Below are 16,745 nucleotides of genomic sequence, written 5' to 3' on the forward strand. Positions count from 1 at the left end.
ATGCTTAATTTATTTACATTACCATTCTATCCCAGAGGTCATTTGAATTTGTTACTTCTAATTTGAAAGGGCCTAAGAATACCTGCATGGCAGGCAGGTTCCTGATGAGAATTGGTAAGGATTTATTCTTATTTGTTGAAAGAGGCATATATTTTATTATATAGCTACTAGAGGTCCAATGCGTGAAATTCGTGCAAGAGTAGGCCTTCTTCCGGCTGCCAGCAGCGGCTTCCCTCTGGCCGCCAGCAGGAACCTGGGACCTGGGCTTCTCTCGCAGCCCCGGCTTCATCTGGAAGGTTGTCTGGAAGGATGTCTGGTCTAATTAGCATATTACGCTTTTATTATAGATTTTCTTTTGGGGAGGACAAAAAATTCATACATTTTAGACTTTTTGATGTGTACCAGCTTTGGGGTAAGCCCCTAAGTTAACTAAGTCTCTTAACTTAGGAAAAAGAGAATTGAGGCAGGCTTGAGTTCAGGATGTGTATGTCCCCCTTCCCCATATCTCCCAGAACAACTGTTAGGGTCAAGAGTAAGTGCTAGAATCAGGTGTCCTGGTTGTGATCTTCATTGGGCAGGCTCTTATTCAGATAGTTTTTGTACTGTTGAATCTGATGGGCCAACTTAGAGCAGAAGGTTGGAGGAAGGTTTTCTTCACCATTTGCACAGGTTTCTGACCACAGCCAAAGGTACCTGCCTTTTTCTTTGAGGTGGCACAAACTATGTTGGTGCAAACAAGAAGCCCCAGTGAGGGAATTAGTTTTCTGCTTGAAATGTCAGATAGTACATGTGAGAATAAACAGTCTCTAAGCAGGTTTTTTACATTATAGAACTGGAATTAAGGTTAATATTAAATAAATAGTACGGTGTGTGCAAGAAGGCAGTAAGTCAATGATCTCTCTCATCATTGATGTTACTATCACTCCCTCTCCCTTCCTCTCTGAAATGAATAAAAACATATTTAAAAAATAGGTATTTGTCTCCCTATTATAGTAGTATTGCTTCTAGGGTATAATTTTGTATTTTTGTTTTTAAGAGGACTATTTAGAAAGACAAAGACACGGGACAATTGTCTTTGCTGCTTAATTATAACTTAAAGTTTTTGAGAGGATGGGCTCCCTAAATATGTTGTAATAGAAAATCTGAGTCAGTGATTATTGCTTTTTGATTTAAGCCATAGCAATAATCCATATTATAAAAGGCCTGTGGCCATAATGCCATTACGACCAAACGACTGGTCACCAGAAGGTGTATTGATGGTCTCGCGGCGCAGCGGGTCTGGGGTCCCGTGGTGGCGCTGCGGTGCGGTGGGTCTGGGTCTCGCACGATTTTGTGCGCTGGGCCTCTAGTCCTATATAATAAAAGGATACTATGCAAATTGGCTGAACGGCGGAATGACCCATCACTGTGATGCGCACCGACCACCAGGGGGCAGATGCTAAATGCAGGGTCTGCCCCCTGGTGGTCAGTGTGCCAGAAGCCAGACTCCTGGCTGTCGAGTGCATCGGCGGTGGTAGGAGCTTCTCCTGCCTCCGCGGTAGCACTAAGGATGTCCGACTGATGGCTTAGGCCCGCTCCCCAGGGAGCGGGCCTAAGCCATCAGTCGGACATCCCCTGAGGGTTCCCAGACTGTGAGAGGGTGCAGGCCGCGCTGAGAGACACCCCCCCCCGAGTGCACGAATTTCGTGCACCAGTCCTCTAGTAGTTTATAATGAGCTTTAGAATTGCATGAGATTTCATCTTTAAATTAATAAATCGCTATAATAGGCAATGTAATTTTTGTTTTAACGCATGTTTCAAAATGCGTGTCTTTCAGAAGATGTAAGTAATGATAAGGTGTATAGAAAGAGCTAGAATTACTGACTTTGAAGCTCAAAAGTATTTCACAGATGACTATTATTTCTTTGAAAATTAATATTTTAATTACATAACTCTAATTTATTAGGTGAAAATGCTCCAATGCAGCGTTTTACCATTTTGAGGTGACTACTATAAAGGAACTTAAATATCCAAATTTATACTGATTTATTTAAAAACTCCAAAAGCTATTTTTTAAAGATTTTTTAAAAATATATTTTATTGATTTTTTTACAGAGGGAGAGGGATGAAGAGTTAGAAACATCGATGAGAGAGAAACATCAATCAGCTGCCTCCTGCATACCTCCCACTGGGGATGTGCCTGCAACCAAGGTACATGCCCTTGACTGGAATCAAACCTGGGACCTTTCAGTCCACAGGCCGACGCTCTATCCACTGAGCCAAACCAGTTAGGGCAAAAAGCTATTTTTTTTTTAATATTTTTTTTTAATATTAACTTCAGAGAGGAAGGGAGAGGGAGAGAGAGAGAGAAACATCAATGATGAGAGAGAATCATTGATTGGCTGCCTCCTGCACGCCCCACACTAGGGATCAAGTCCAAAACCTGGGCATGTACCCTGACCAGGAATCAAACTATGACCTGGTTCATAGGTCAACACTCAACCACTGAGCCACGCTGGCTGAGCTAAAGGAATTTTTAAAACATACTGTTAAGGAGGAGAATGAAAATATGAAACAATTTAAAATTGTTTTATTTATTTAAAAAAAGTAGTTTTGTATGTTTCTGTATTACTGTTTTATGGCAGTGTTTCATATGTGGAATAATGGAGGTTAATAAAAGTGCAGATAATTGATAACAATGATGAAGAGTATTATTTGGATATGAAAATTTTCCTTTTTGTTTGGTTCTGCTCTTATGTAACTTAATTTCAATAACATTAACTTCTTTCTGTGATTTACATTTATTTTCTTGAGCACCTGTATAATTTACATTTTTGCCTGAGAACAATAAAAGTATTAAGAGGACATCAAAATTTTTGCCATATAAAAAAATCATTCACTTATATAGAGTATTATTTAAATATATGTAATAATATATTACATCATGTATGTCATATAAAGTGTTGTATACATATATAATGCAATAAATATAATATTTCTGTTTTAGGAAAAATTATTCCTATTCTCTTAGAGAATGTGTCTTTATTTATTTATTTTTTTTTGGTCCTGTCTGCCTCCACAGGATCTTACTTCATCAAATATTCCTTTATTTCTCAAGTTTATAATCTCTGTAGCTAATTTCTACACCCTAGCCTACAAACATATTTTAGTTAATGATACCACTAATTCCTTTCTTTTGATGCAGCTATCTTCTTAAATGTTATTATCTGTTCTATTTGATGCTTTGCTTTTTCTCCATACATCATCATTGTCTTAGTCCTATTAATTTTATCTCATCTCTGTCATCTCCTTTTGTGATTTGAACTTGAAAAAAAAATTTAATATAGTTAGAAAGTTCTGGAAGGATTTTTACCCTTTGTTACTTAAACTTACGTGTCTGTCTTTTTCAGAGCATTAAATGAAATGTGGAAATGTCAAAATCTGCTCAGACATCAAGTAAAGGATTTGCTTGACTTAATTAAGCAACCCAAAGTAAGTTAAATTTAATGAAAACTTTTCCTTTGATGTTAAGTTTTGTCTTTAACCATTACTGCTATATGTTAAACTGCTATTTCTGAGTGGAACAGTTCTGACTCTAGAAGCTATGGTTTCTAATGTAGGACATTGAAATTTTGAAGAAACTTACTGTATGGAAAAATTGAAATTTATTATATCTGTAAAAGGTGATACTCAACAGAAAAAAGAATATGCTTCTGAGGACTCAGAATTAAGGGTTTTTGATTTTTTTTCTCTTTTTTTGTGTATGTGTTGTTGTTTTTTGTTTGTTTTTGTTTTGTAGTTTTAAATTTGAAAAACACACATACCAAAAGAGTAACTGTGCATCATTGAAAGCACAGGTAACAGAGTAAAATGATACACTTTTATCTTGCCACACTAAAATTGCCCCACTGTGATTGTATAGCCTTATGATTTTAGAAAGTTTTAGTATGTAGAATTAAGTCTCTTGATATTTTTATTTATAATTAATATTATGGTAACATTAATGTTCTTGTTCTTCATGATTATAAGGTAATGGGGTATTCATCCAGTTGATGTATCATATTTTACTTCTTGGACATTTAGAATGATTTTAGGATGGTCTTTTTTTTGTTTGTTTTTTTGGTGTGTTTTTTCCTAGAATGGTGTATGTAACCTATAAAAAGTATAAATCATATGAAAAGAAGTGTGCCTGGTCATTTTAAATTGAATCTGGGAAACACAATATAGTGTTATTTTTCATTTATTTTTTAGTCCATAGTTTAGAAATCCTTCCATCCTTCATAATGTATGCCTCATATTCATAGAACAGAGGTCAAATAGAGCAGAGTTGTTTACTTTTTTCCTAGATATAAATTTTTCCATTTGCTATAAAAATTAATGAGCTTGCACTATTTGTTTGAGTGGTTTATAGTAACCCTTTCTTATAAATGAGGAATTACTTAATATTTACTTCTATCAAGAATATTAGTATACATTATAAAGTCAGAAAAAAATACACAGCTGTGTTTAACTTGTGGGTGTTTATATTTCTCCCTATTATACTGGGAAGACTCTTAGATGCTTAATAATCGATATATATTTTTTGCCTTCTTCATTATTTAGCCTGTTAAGATAGTATTTTTTTTTACTTAGCTCAGCATTGGAGTCCTTCTGGTTTATTAACTAAATTGATTTACTCAGTGTCATTCAAAGTGACTTGGTAATTTACAGGATTATACGTTTGTTGATAACATTTCTTTTTCATGTGGATCAATTTCTTGAAAGCCCAACACACCACCTCTTTTCTCCCAAATTAAACAAAAATCTTATTCAAAATATTTTAAATTCCAAATATTTGGGAGTTAACTCTCTTATACTCTACTAGAGGCCTGGTGCATGAAATTCATGCACCGGGGGGGGGGTGTCCCTCAGCCCAGCCTGCACCCTCTCCAATCTGGGACATCCCTCTCACAGTCCAGGACTGCTGGCTCCCAACCACTCGCCTGCCTGCCTGATTGCTCCTAACCGCTTCTGTCTGCCAGCCTGATCACCCCCTAACCACTCCCCTGCCAGCCTGATCGATGCCTAAATGCTCTCCTGCCAGCCTGATTGCCCCTAACTGCCCTCCCCTGCCTGTCTGGTCACCCCTAACTGCCCTCCCCTGCCGACCTGGTCGCCCCTAAATGTCCTTCCCTGCAGGCCTGGTCACTTCCAACTGCCCCCCCCTGCTGGCCCGGTCACCCCTAACTGCCCTTCCTTGCCAGCCTGGTCGCCCCTAACTGCCCTTCCTTGCCAGCCTGGTTGCCCCCAACTGCCCTCCCCTGCCGGCCTGGTCACCCCTAACTGTCCTCCCCTGCAGGCCTGGTTTCCCCCAACTGCCTTTCCTTGCAGGCCTGGTCCCTCCCAACTTCCCTCCCCTGCTGGCCATCTTGTGGCGGCCTTCTTGTGTCCACATGGGGGCAGTCATCTTGTGTGTTGGAGTGATGGTCAATTTGCATATTACCTCTTTGTTATATAGGATTATTATTATTATGTTTGTTTCTCAGTTCCTCTCAGCCAGTGCCTTCTTAATAGGGATAGTGTGTTTATTTGATTTGTTTTCTTCACCCCAATGTCTTTTGAGCTCCGTAATTTAGAGTTGAGTTGTTCAGTGACATTTTGAAAAAAATAACACCTGATGCAACCAATAAGTAGCATTCTTTGAAACTTCTTTTATACATTCGACTTTACAGAGTGTATTATTACATCCAGTACAATGTGGTGAACGTGTTCATGCACTGGAATAATACTACTTTGATGTAGCAAGTAACTAGTACTCTTGGGAAAATTGTTCATGTTAATGGCATCTTTTTAAATTGGGTGGCAGCGGACGCGGCCCCTTTCCCAGCGGGGCCGAGGGCCAACTCCCTCCTTGGGGCCAGCGGCCAACCTTTTGTGCCTTGTCCCTTCCGGCCAGCAGGCCCCATTTGGCCCACCACCTGCCCACTGTGGTGGCGGCCCGGAGGTGAGGAAAGGAGAAGGGGGGAGGGTGGGGAACCGCGTGGTGGCTGCATCAGCATCTGGCGTCCGTTCCTTCCTTGCCTTTCCCGGCAACCGTCACCTCCGCTTCTGACCCCAACAGGGCCTTTGGGCCCTGATTGGCCCAGCCCTGATTGCCGGCCAGGCCTAGGGACCCCATCTATGCACGAATATCATGCACTGGGCCTCTAGTAGGTAAAGAAGGAGCATACAGTGGTGGTAAGGCTGGAGCATTTGTAGATTATGCTTATCTAATGTTCTGAAGAATATAATGAAGATTATTATTAGGAAATTTTAATTTTGCATTTTTTTCTGTGATTTTCAGACAGATGCCAGTGTCAAGGCCATATTTTCAAAAGTGATGGTCATTACAAGTAAGTTACTTCAGATATTATATGTAAAATTTAAGTTTTAGTTGAAACGTTTCTGATAATTTCAAGTTTTTCATGGAGTTCCATTTTAGGATATAATATAGGAAAAAACTAAAAAGTTTTTGATTGTTTTTCTTTTTTTTTGACAGCTCAGCTTTCCCTTTTTTTCAGATTTTTTATTTACTTTGCATACCACATGGAAATGTTTTGTTGATACATGCAAGAGCTCGATAAAGGATTTACATAAATTTATTTTTGAGAATTAGTTCAATTTATTACATAAACTGATTACTAAAAGTGAATCTGTTGCTTGCTCTAACACCAAATCTATCTGAAGCTAATTTCATTTTGATCCAAAATTTTAATGAAGGATATACCTAATAATTATAAAAGTTTCTTTGAAAACAATTATTAATTAGCCTTTTTGCTTTCAGTGATTTAAAATAAAACGTTACTTAATTGCATTGAACAGTAAAGACAAAAGGATTATGTAGAGTATATCTCTGGTTCAGTGCAGGGAGAGATAATAGCAGTTGTTTTTGCAGGGCATTTGCTTTTTCTTCCAAACCACTATGGATCACAAAGGGACAGGGAAAATAAACACCTGGAGGCATGCTGAGCTTCCACTGAGTAATAATGAAGAGAGGTTAGATGGATTTCTGAGATGTTAACAAATATTTCAAGATGTGTATGGAAGTAATGTTAAGACACTGAAGACCTAACTCATGGGTTTTAGACTAAGTGATAAGAGTTTTTGCATAAGTAGGGCTTTAAGCCCAAAGTATATTTTAGTCTTAGTCATAAATCCATTTTCAGTCCTTTTGGATAACTTACAGCAAGTGAATTGTACTGTTGCTTTTTCATAACTATCTCCTCAGCAGTTTGGGTGTGGACACTACCCCTAAAGGACATCGTCTCCTATATTCTTTCTCTCTTCCTCCCCTTACCTCCATCCATTTCTTCAAACAATTTTAGTATTTCCATAATTCTGTTCTGGGGAATGCTAGTATCCTGCATGAGTTAATTGTATTGTTAGAAAAGGGGACTCTCTGGTCAAGTACATTTGTGGAATACTGAATAAAAGGTTTTTTGTTCCTTTTGTTCCCCCCCTCCTTTCCTATCTAACTCCCTCCTTTCCTCTCCCGCCTCCCCACTCCCATCTCTCTTTTTGTTTTGTTTGTTAAAATGGTAGGCCTTCCTGTAACCTTTAATAGGATGCTTGTCCATTGTGGAGGAGCTGTAAAGGGACATTTTCTAAAATCATTTGAAAACAATAAAGTAGATATTTTGTGTTACAGAACCATAAAAAAGGTTATCAGTGAATTATTTAGGGGGAAAATTTCTTCTTAATACATTCAGTGATCTAGCCAAGAATTAAAATGAAATTTCAGAGTTGTATATGAACTTGAAGACTACATTTACTATACTTACATTTTAAGATTCAGTTGAATTTCTACTACTTTTATTAAAGTCCATAGTTCTGTATTATAATTTCTATTAGAAGTATCCTATCTGGTTCTCTGTAGCAATTGCAAGTAGCCATAAAAAAAGATTCTAGGATCAATATTTTATTAGTTATCATAAGTGTTTTTGATAATGTACACATTAGAAGAATAGTATAAAAATTATTGATTCTACAAAAACTCATTCTTTCTTATACAATAATGGCAAGTCTGGCAGTAACACCTGCAACATATTGCTTATCATGTGTTGGTGTCAGATAGCATGTGTGTGCCTATGGATTATCTGGATGGTTTAATAATAAACAATGGAGAACAAGGAAATCATTTCTTAAGGGTAAAACTGATCTCTTGCTGTGAATTACAAGAGAACAATGTATGCAGGAAGCTCAAGGAGATAATGGAATTATTGTTCAGGTTGGCATTTAACGCCCTTAAATATTACAAGGAATTATTTAGAAACTAGTGGTCCGCACATTGAAAGGAAAATAATTAGAAGAAATCTTTTAATTTTGCTATTTGCCCTTTCTCTGTAATGGACACTGGTTGCCGTCTGTGGGGCGGTAGGTGTGGCGATCGGGCCCCACTCACACCTGCCTTGGCCTGGCGTGACCCACTCTCTGCTCCACCATTCCACCACGGTCCTACTTCCCGCTCTCATTGGGACCCATCAGGGCTGGCAGGGCCTCCACTGCTGCCCGCTGCCAGCGCTGAGTCGCCGATGCCCACCATGTTTTGTGCTGCCCCCTGGTGGTCAGCACACATCATGGCGAGTGGTCGAACTCCCGGTTGAGGGCACAATTTGCATATTAGGCTTTTATTATATAGGATAGCCAGTTCAGTCTTTCCCAGTATAGATGCAAGTTAGGATTATTAATCAGAATCAATTCAATTTATGACATAAGCTGACTATTAAAAGTGAATCTGTGCTTTGGTGTTACTTGCTCAGATGTGAATCTATCTGAAGCTAATTTCATTTTGAGCCAAAATTTTGAGAAATTTCTAAGTTCTATATTAATTGAATTTTAGGAAATTTGCCAGATCCTGGTAAGGCTCAGGATTTCATGAAGAAATTCACACAGGTGTTGGAAGATGATGAGAAAATAAGAAAACAGTTGGAAGTACTTGTTAGTCCAACATGTTCCTGCAAACAGGCTGAAGGTTGTGTGGTAAGAAGAAAAATGTAAAAGAGCTAATGTTTCAAGGAACCCCCAAACCTTTTTTTTTTTTTGGTCCCCTTTTATAAAATTTATATTCTTCATATAAAATTCAGAAAATGTCACAAATACAACAATATAAATAAACTATAATTTTCTTATAGAGACAATTGCTGTTTATATTTATGCTGTATATCCTTCTGAAATAAATGCTTTGTTCATTTTACTTATTTTCATTAATAGTCTTTTACAGTATGATTTAATAGCAATAGAGCATACCATTGAATATATTTACTGTAATTTATTGAACAGTCCCCTGTATTACATATGTAGACTTTTCTCCCAGTTTTTGATTAAAGAACAATTTAATTCAGATCTTTATGGCTAAATAATTTTACATAGTCCTCATTATTTCCTTAGGATAAATTCTGTATTGGTCAGTTTTGTTGTTAGAAGTAAACAAAACTTAAAAACATAGTTATTTTGATAGGATTTGTAATTCTTGGCTGCTAGTCATCTGACTATTTTTTCTCCTGTGTATTAGCCATTTATAGTTCTTTTATACATTTTTCTTTTGTGTTTTTAATCTTTGCCTATTTATCTAGAATATTTGTCTTTATCTTATTGATTTGTTATTCATGGCATTTTGTGTTAATTGAGCCACAAATAATTTTCTGTCAGTTGTAGTTTGTCCTTTCATTTTATGCTGTCCCTTACAGACTATAGCTTTATTTCTTAATTTAAATTTTATTTTTCAATTACAGTTTACATTTTGTGTTATTTTGTATTATTTTAATGTATATAGCATAGCCATAATTTTTTTTTATCTAGCTGAGTGTATCAGCAGTCTCCTCAAGAATTTTTCCTTTCGAGCACTGCTTGTGAAATCTCATTCTATTACAAGTCAATGAAAATATTTTATGTCAGTTTTTTTAAATCTGTTGCCCATGTTTCTTTCAAGAGGCTTTTAAAAAAGATAATTCTTGGCTCCATACCAGATTGACTAAATGGGAATCTCCACAATGAGGCTCAGGAATCTGTAGCTCCACAAGCTCCCCTGATGATTGTGTTTGCTAAAGTTTGTCTACTGACACTGGTTTTATTCTTTTGTATTTGTTTTCATCCTATTAGAATATTTTTGCTGTAAGGTATGAGATAAGGGTCTAACTCTGTTTTTATTCTAAATGTCTGTTCAGTTATTTCAATATAATATACTGAATAATCGATATCTTTTTTCTACTTGAAATGCTACCTTTCTCATATGCTAAATTGTTAATTTAGTCTTTTATTGGACTTATTCAGTTTCTTTTGATTCAAGTTTTCTAGTACCAGTAATACATGGTTTTAATTATGGTAGGTGCTTAACATTTTAATGTAATCATTTATACATACCTTTGTAACATTTTTGACAAATCTATGTTATAGCGTGAAATAACTAAGAAGTTGGGCAACCCCAAACAGCCTACAAATCCTTTTCTGGAAATGATCAAGTTTCTTTTGGAGAGGATAGCACCTGTGCACATAGATACTGAATCTATCAGGTATTTATATATAAAAATATTACATTTTTATTTCTATACATTCATTCATGCTTTAGTAAGTCACTGATGATTACCTGCTATACCAAGACACTCATCTGTATATAGAGGTTTGTATACACATAATGGCTTTATAGTCATCTGTATATACCTGTGTGTGTATATATATCTATTCATATATGTGTGTATATATGGTCATTTGTGCATATTTAGTTTTTATTTATTTTAATTTTAAATATTGCTTTAATTTGTGTGAGAAATTACCAATCGAAGCCTAGTTTTTATCTGTTTCTAGTGTACCAGAAATTCCTATTTTTTGTTAGCTTGCATAGATTAGGTAATACAAATAAATTGCTTTAATTTGTGTGATGAATTATTAATCCAAGCCTAGTTTTTATCTGTTATCAGTGTACCAAGAATTCCTATTTTTTGTTAGCTTGCATAGATTAGGTAATACAAATAAATTGCTTTAATTTGTGTGATGAATTATTAATCCAAGCCTAGTTTTTATCTGTTATCAGTGTACCAAGAATTCCTATTTTTTATTAGCTTGCATAGATTAGGTAATACAAACAAGTATACCTTCAGGAAAAGAAAACTAGGTGAGCATATTATAAAGAAACATATGATACATTTTCACAGATATTTGACAACTGGAGATGTTAATTTTAAACCAACCCTCTTGTAAAGTTTTAGCTTTGATGTCACTGTGATCTTGGAAAATACTTTCTTTTTATTTTTATGTCTTTAATTCCCTTTTGTAAAGTATGAGAAGAGCTTTTTTAAAAAACTGTTCCTAAAATGAAATGTTTCAACTAGTTAAAAAATAAGCTAATTATAATATATGTATAGCATACTGCTTTATTAGTCATCAGTAATATCTTTCAGAACTATATTAGAATCTAAAAGAAATAATACTAATGGTATAACCTATACCCAGTGAAGCCCCTTTGGGGACTTCTTGTTGGGGGTGAAGGGGACAGGGTGTAACTTGGCCCATGCTCTCCTCTGCCCCCCACAAAGTAGGGAGGTCCTACTTTGGATATCCATTAGTTACTTTGAACTCCTATTGTATCAATTTTCATTTGAAGAAGGGGTTCTGTGGTTTGAAAAAGAAAACAAAACACTAGAACCTTCTTCATTAGTGTGAAAAACAATCTGAATCAGACTGAATTGCATTAGTTAAATATTTTGTGCCTTCTGTATTCAAAGCAATTCCAGTTAGGTATTGGCAAAGCATACTATCTGCTTTTCTTCGGCCTTCTGTCTAGTAATCTAATAAATAATTTTAATCAGGAGATTATATTATAGATCCATAAAATTAGTGCAAATAATGTCAGATTATTAAAAGGATTTCTCTAAGGGGGCAGTATTTGACCAAAGAGGAAGAATGGTTAAGATTATTTTTCTACAGTGATGGGAAATGAAATATTCTAAGCATTGAGATTAATATAAGCCAAGCTAACTGGATTGGGAAAAACAAAGCTATTTAGAAAATGATTACCATCTATGTAAACTACAGTTTAGAGAAGTATTAAAGTGCTTTGAGATGATCCTAAAAATGACTGGGATTAGACTGGAAAGCACTTAAAATCTACCTTTAAAGTTCTTACTTTTCTCTTTGTTCTGTTAAGAACCATGGATTGTTGATAGATAGGAGGACGGGAGAAGAGATAGACTGCTAAAGCATTGTTACACTTGTCTGTGGATGGTGGTAGTGGGATGGAGGGGAAGAATCATATTTGAGAAAGATTTGAAAAGAACAACCTAAAAAATGGGTCATCAATAAAGATGAGGAAGAGTCAGAGGTATAGGATTCAGGTCCAAATGATGAAGAGAATAGTAATATCTTAAAAAAAAAAAAAAATGAAAAGGGACCTGGTTTTCAAGTAGGTGTGAGGAAGGTTGTGCTTATTTGGACGTGGCAAACAATTTTTGCAAAAAAAACTAAGGTAAATTGAGTTTAATGTGAAATTGACTGGATTACTTCTCTGAGCAAGGGATTTTGTAGAAAGAAAAGGATCCAAAGATCATGGACTGCATTTTGTGGTTTTATAACAGTAGAAAAATTAGAGAAATGTAAGAAAATTAGGTTATTGCAACAACTTTCAACCCTTTCATCCAATGGCACACATAAACTAATTACTAAAATTCTGTGACACACCAAAAAATATAGTTTTTGCCGATCTAACACTCAAAAAAATAGGTATAATTTTGATTCATTCACATTGGATGGCTATTGTGTTGGCTGTTGTCATTTTTTTTTTTTTTATATATATTTTATTGATATTTTACAGAGAGGAAGGGAGAGGGATAGAGAGCTAGAAACATCAATGAGAGAGAACCATTGCTTGGCTGCCTCTTGCACACCTCTCACTGGGGATGTGCCCGCAACCAAGGTACATGCCCTTGACCGGAATCGAACCCAGGACCCTTCAGTCCGCAGGCCGACGCTCTATCCACTGAGCCAAACCGGTTTCGGCCATTTTTTTTTTTTTTTTATTTGACAGTCTAAAGGAAAAGAGGTCAGTGTCCCTGACTAATTAGTCAGGTATTGCATATTTAAAACGTATTATGGCACACCTGTTGAAAATCTCTGGGGCATTGCAATATGTTGAAAATTAAGATGGAGAAAGTTTTCAGAAATAATGTATACCACAAATAGTGAGAAAGACAAAAGTAGATCTTTAACTTTAGCAATCAGTAGCCCATAGTTAAAACATAAATAAGAATAACAGTGAGTGCTTGTAATGTGCCTGGGATCATTCTGAATGTCTTACATGTTTTACCTCATTTACTTCTTAACTTATAAGACAAGAAATATTATTCTCATTTTACAGATAAGGAACAGTGAGTTAAACAGATGTTGAATAACTTTCCCATTGCTTGGAAGTGGTGAATGGCATTTAAATCCAGGAATTCTGGCTCCAGAGCCCTCTTGGTTAACTACCCATTATAAATAGGCTTCCAAAAAGCTTCCACCTTTAGTCCCCACCAATACTCAGTGAGTGTCCAGTTCACCTAACTCTTCCAAATGGTGGCTATTAAACTTTCAGTCTGCCATTTTATAAGTATTATATAAGTGCTCTTTTATAATAAAATATATTACTAATAAAGTTGTACATCTCTGCTTTACATTTGCACTTTTTATTTTTCTATGAGGAACTTGGAAGAATTGTCTTTTTCTTATTAATTATAAGAATGCTTTATAAAATAAGATTGACATTAAAATTTGACATTAATAACATTAAATTATATATAATTAAATCTGTCAGTTGTCTTTACATTTCTTTCTGCCTTTGGTATTATATTAAGTGGTTATATTTTTGACAATAAATCTTTAATTGCTCTATAATTTATTTTAATATAGGGTGGAAGTAGAGGGTCATCCTTTTAAGCATATAACTACTTGTATCAACTCCATTTATTAAAAAAATGTATTCCTCCCCATTTGATTCTAAATGTCTCATTATTATAGCATAAATTGCTATATGATTTGGACTTTTCTACATTTCACTTTGTGTTTTGAGTCTTTTATGATGCATTTTTATCTCATTGACACAGTTCTTTCATTCCTCCCCCTTAAAATTTATTGGCTATTCCCAAATAATAATTTTTTTCAGATGAGCCATAAAATGGGTTTGTTGAATCTTATCCCATGTCAGGTTATGTTCCCCTGAGGTATTTATGGATTTAGTGAAAAATGTCACTTGTATGATATTGTGTTTCCATCTTAGGAAAATACTTGTTTCATTTACAGTCAAACTTCTTTCTGGAATTTCTCCGTTCTCCAACAATTTTGTTCTTCACCAAGTTCACTGAAAAAAATGTCTTTGTTGTCTAACCAAACTTCAGTTTTCAACCTGACAACCCTTTTAAGCTGATACCTCAGCATGACAAAAAGTGTCTCTTAGACAACAAAGGAGAGAATACTTTTGTTTCTGGGGAAATCAACTATTAGCACAATTTAAAAACAAAAAGTGGCCATCAAGAGTGCTATTGTTACTAAAGGAGTGAAAGAAGCAATGATCACAGACTATTGAAGAGGTAGAAAAACTGTTGTTGATTTGGATAAACAAAAAGCAGTTAGCCCGTGTCAGCATTTTGGAGGCAGTGACATGAACAAGCAAAGATGCTGTAGGCTGCCCTGAAAGACAACCTGGAACAATTATAAAAGTGATTTATTTAAGGCTAGTAGGGGGTGGTTTGGTAAATTTAAGAAAATGAGTGTTTCCTTATAGATTAAACAGTACATTAGACATGTATTGTCAATAAGAAAAGTTAAAACTAAGGAATCATTGGGGAGGTCTTGAAAGGATTAATTCAATTTACATTATTTCTAATTTAGAACAAATCACTTCTGGAACAGCCTTCAGAAACTAATTAAGTTTCTGTATTTGAATCTGTATGCTAACTTTATATATAATTTTAGAGTTTATATACAGATTCTATGCATTTAAACCATTTTATTCCTACTCATCCTAATATATAAAAACCCAGGGTCCGTAACGACCGACCGAAGGCTCGACCCAACACCAGAAGTCAGTCCTGCAGTCAGTGCTGGGTTACCATGATGACCCAGCACTGACTGCCACTGCTGCAGGTGTGGTGACCCAGCACTGATTGCCCATGGGGCTACAGATCAGGCCCAGACAGAGGCCTGAAGAGAGAGGCAGGGTCTTATCCGCAGCCTCCATGGCAGCTGTTGATCAGCTGTTGCCTATCTCTTTCTCTCCTGGCTTCACCATCAGCCGTGCCTCTGTTTCTCTCCGGGCCTCCGCTGGGGCTGCTGATCAGCCCCGCCTCTCTGATCAGGCCCTGAGATAGGCCCAGACACGCTGACTGGCATAGAAATTGACCAATCAGAACCAAATCTGGGTGAACTGTGAGGAGCCAATGGCTGCCTAGGAGGCAGAGCTTTTGATGCTGACTGGCATAGAAACCGACCAATCAGAACCAAATTGGCCTGCAGGGGAGGCCAGCAGGGGAGGGCAGTTAGGGGTAATCAGGCTGGCAGGGGAGGGCAATTGGGGGCGAGATCAGGCTGGCAGGCAAGGTCAGGGATGATCAGGCAGGCAGAGGCAGTTGGGCGCGAGATCAGGCCGGCAGGGGAGGGCAGTTAGGGGCGAGTAGGCAGGCAGGCAGAGAAGTTACTGGTGATCAGGCAGGCAGAGGCAGTTAGGGGCAATCAGGCAGGCTGGCAGGCAGGTGAGCAGTTAGGAGCCAGCGGTCCCAGATTACGAGTTGGACATCCCCCAAGGGGTCCTCGATTGGAGAGGGTGCAGGCTGGGCTGAGGGAACCTCCCCTCCATGCACAAATTTCATGCAACGGGCCACTAGTCCTAATATATAAAAACTCTGGGTCCGTAATGACCGGAGTTTCGACCGGATGCCAGCCTAGGGAGCTGAGGGAGCTGGAGCTGTGGGCCCCTGGCCGCCCACGGCAGCGGCTGGGAGGTGGGAGCTGTGGGCCCAAACAACCAAAGGACCGGTTCGGCTCTCATGGGTGGAGCTGCGGAGGCTGAGTAACCTCATGGTGAGGCGGAGGAAAGTCGAGGGGCAGTGAGGTGGAGGAGAGTCGTGGGGCGGTGGAGGCAGATGGGCAGGGCGGTGGAGGTGAGGCGGAGGAGCGGGGCAGGGCGGGGGTGGCAGAGGCAAGGCAGAGGAGCGGGGTGGGGGCTGTTAGTGTGGAGCTTCAAGGGGTTGCTGAGGCGGAGGAGTGTTGTGGGGTGTGGCGGCGAGTGTGGAGCCTTAGCAACCAAACGACCAGTCGACCAGTCGCTGTGACGTGCACTGACCACCAGGGGGAAGACACTTAATGCAGGAGCTGTCCCCTGGTAGTCAGTGCGCTCCCACAGCCAACCTTCCGGGCTGGCCAACCTCCCGTGGCCCCTCCCCCCGCTGGCCGGCCAACCTCCCATAGCCCCTATTGGCCCTGATTGCCAGCCAGGCCGAGGGACCCCAGGCATGCACGAATTCATGCACTGGGCCTCTAGTTGTATGTATTTGACTTGCCATTTGTGAATAGATTTTTTTCTATATCTTTTTAGGTGACTTTGACTAATATAGAAAACACTGTTGATTAGGGAATGTTTTGTTGGTGTCATCTCACTGACTTTTAGTATTTCAATTTTTTAGTTGATTCTCTTGTTTTCCAGGTCTATGGTTTTACTCAGATTTTTTTATATGTCTGGCTCTCGTTCTTCGGGTTAGCTCAATTCTACCTCTTCAGAAATACCTTTT

The 16,745-nt window shown here is 37.8% G+C and overlaps 1 protein-coding gene across 6 annotated transcripts in view; it reads left to right on the forward strand.

Annotated features, from left to right (window-relative positions):
* PDS5B (PDS5 cohesin associated factor B) overlaps positions 1 to 16,745 on the forward strand; it is a 183,126-nt gene that overhangs the window by 60,101 nt on the left and 106,280 nt on the right. For all 6 annotated transcript variants that reach the window (XM_080659888.1, XM_080659889.1, XM_080659892.1 and 3 more), the window contains exons 13-16: positions 3,390 to 3,471; positions 6,302 to 6,350; positions 8,837 to 8,976; positions 10,390 to 10,505. In XM_080659888.1, the coding sequence (XP_080516014.1) occupies positions 3,390 to 3,471; positions 6,302 to 6,350; positions 8,837 to 8,976; positions 10,390 to 10,505 (387 nt within the window). The remainder of the gene's footprint in view (positions 1 to 3,389; positions 3,472 to 6,301; positions 6,351 to 8,836; positions 8,977 to 10,389; positions 10,506 to 16,745) is intronic.

Source organism: Plecotus auritus (assembly GCF_963455305.1).
Source record: "Plecotus auritus genome assembly, chromosome: 3".
Classification (NCBI taxonomy): domain Eukaryota; kingdom Metazoa; phylum Chordata; class Mammalia; order Chiroptera; family Vespertilionidae; genus Plecotus; species Plecotus auritus.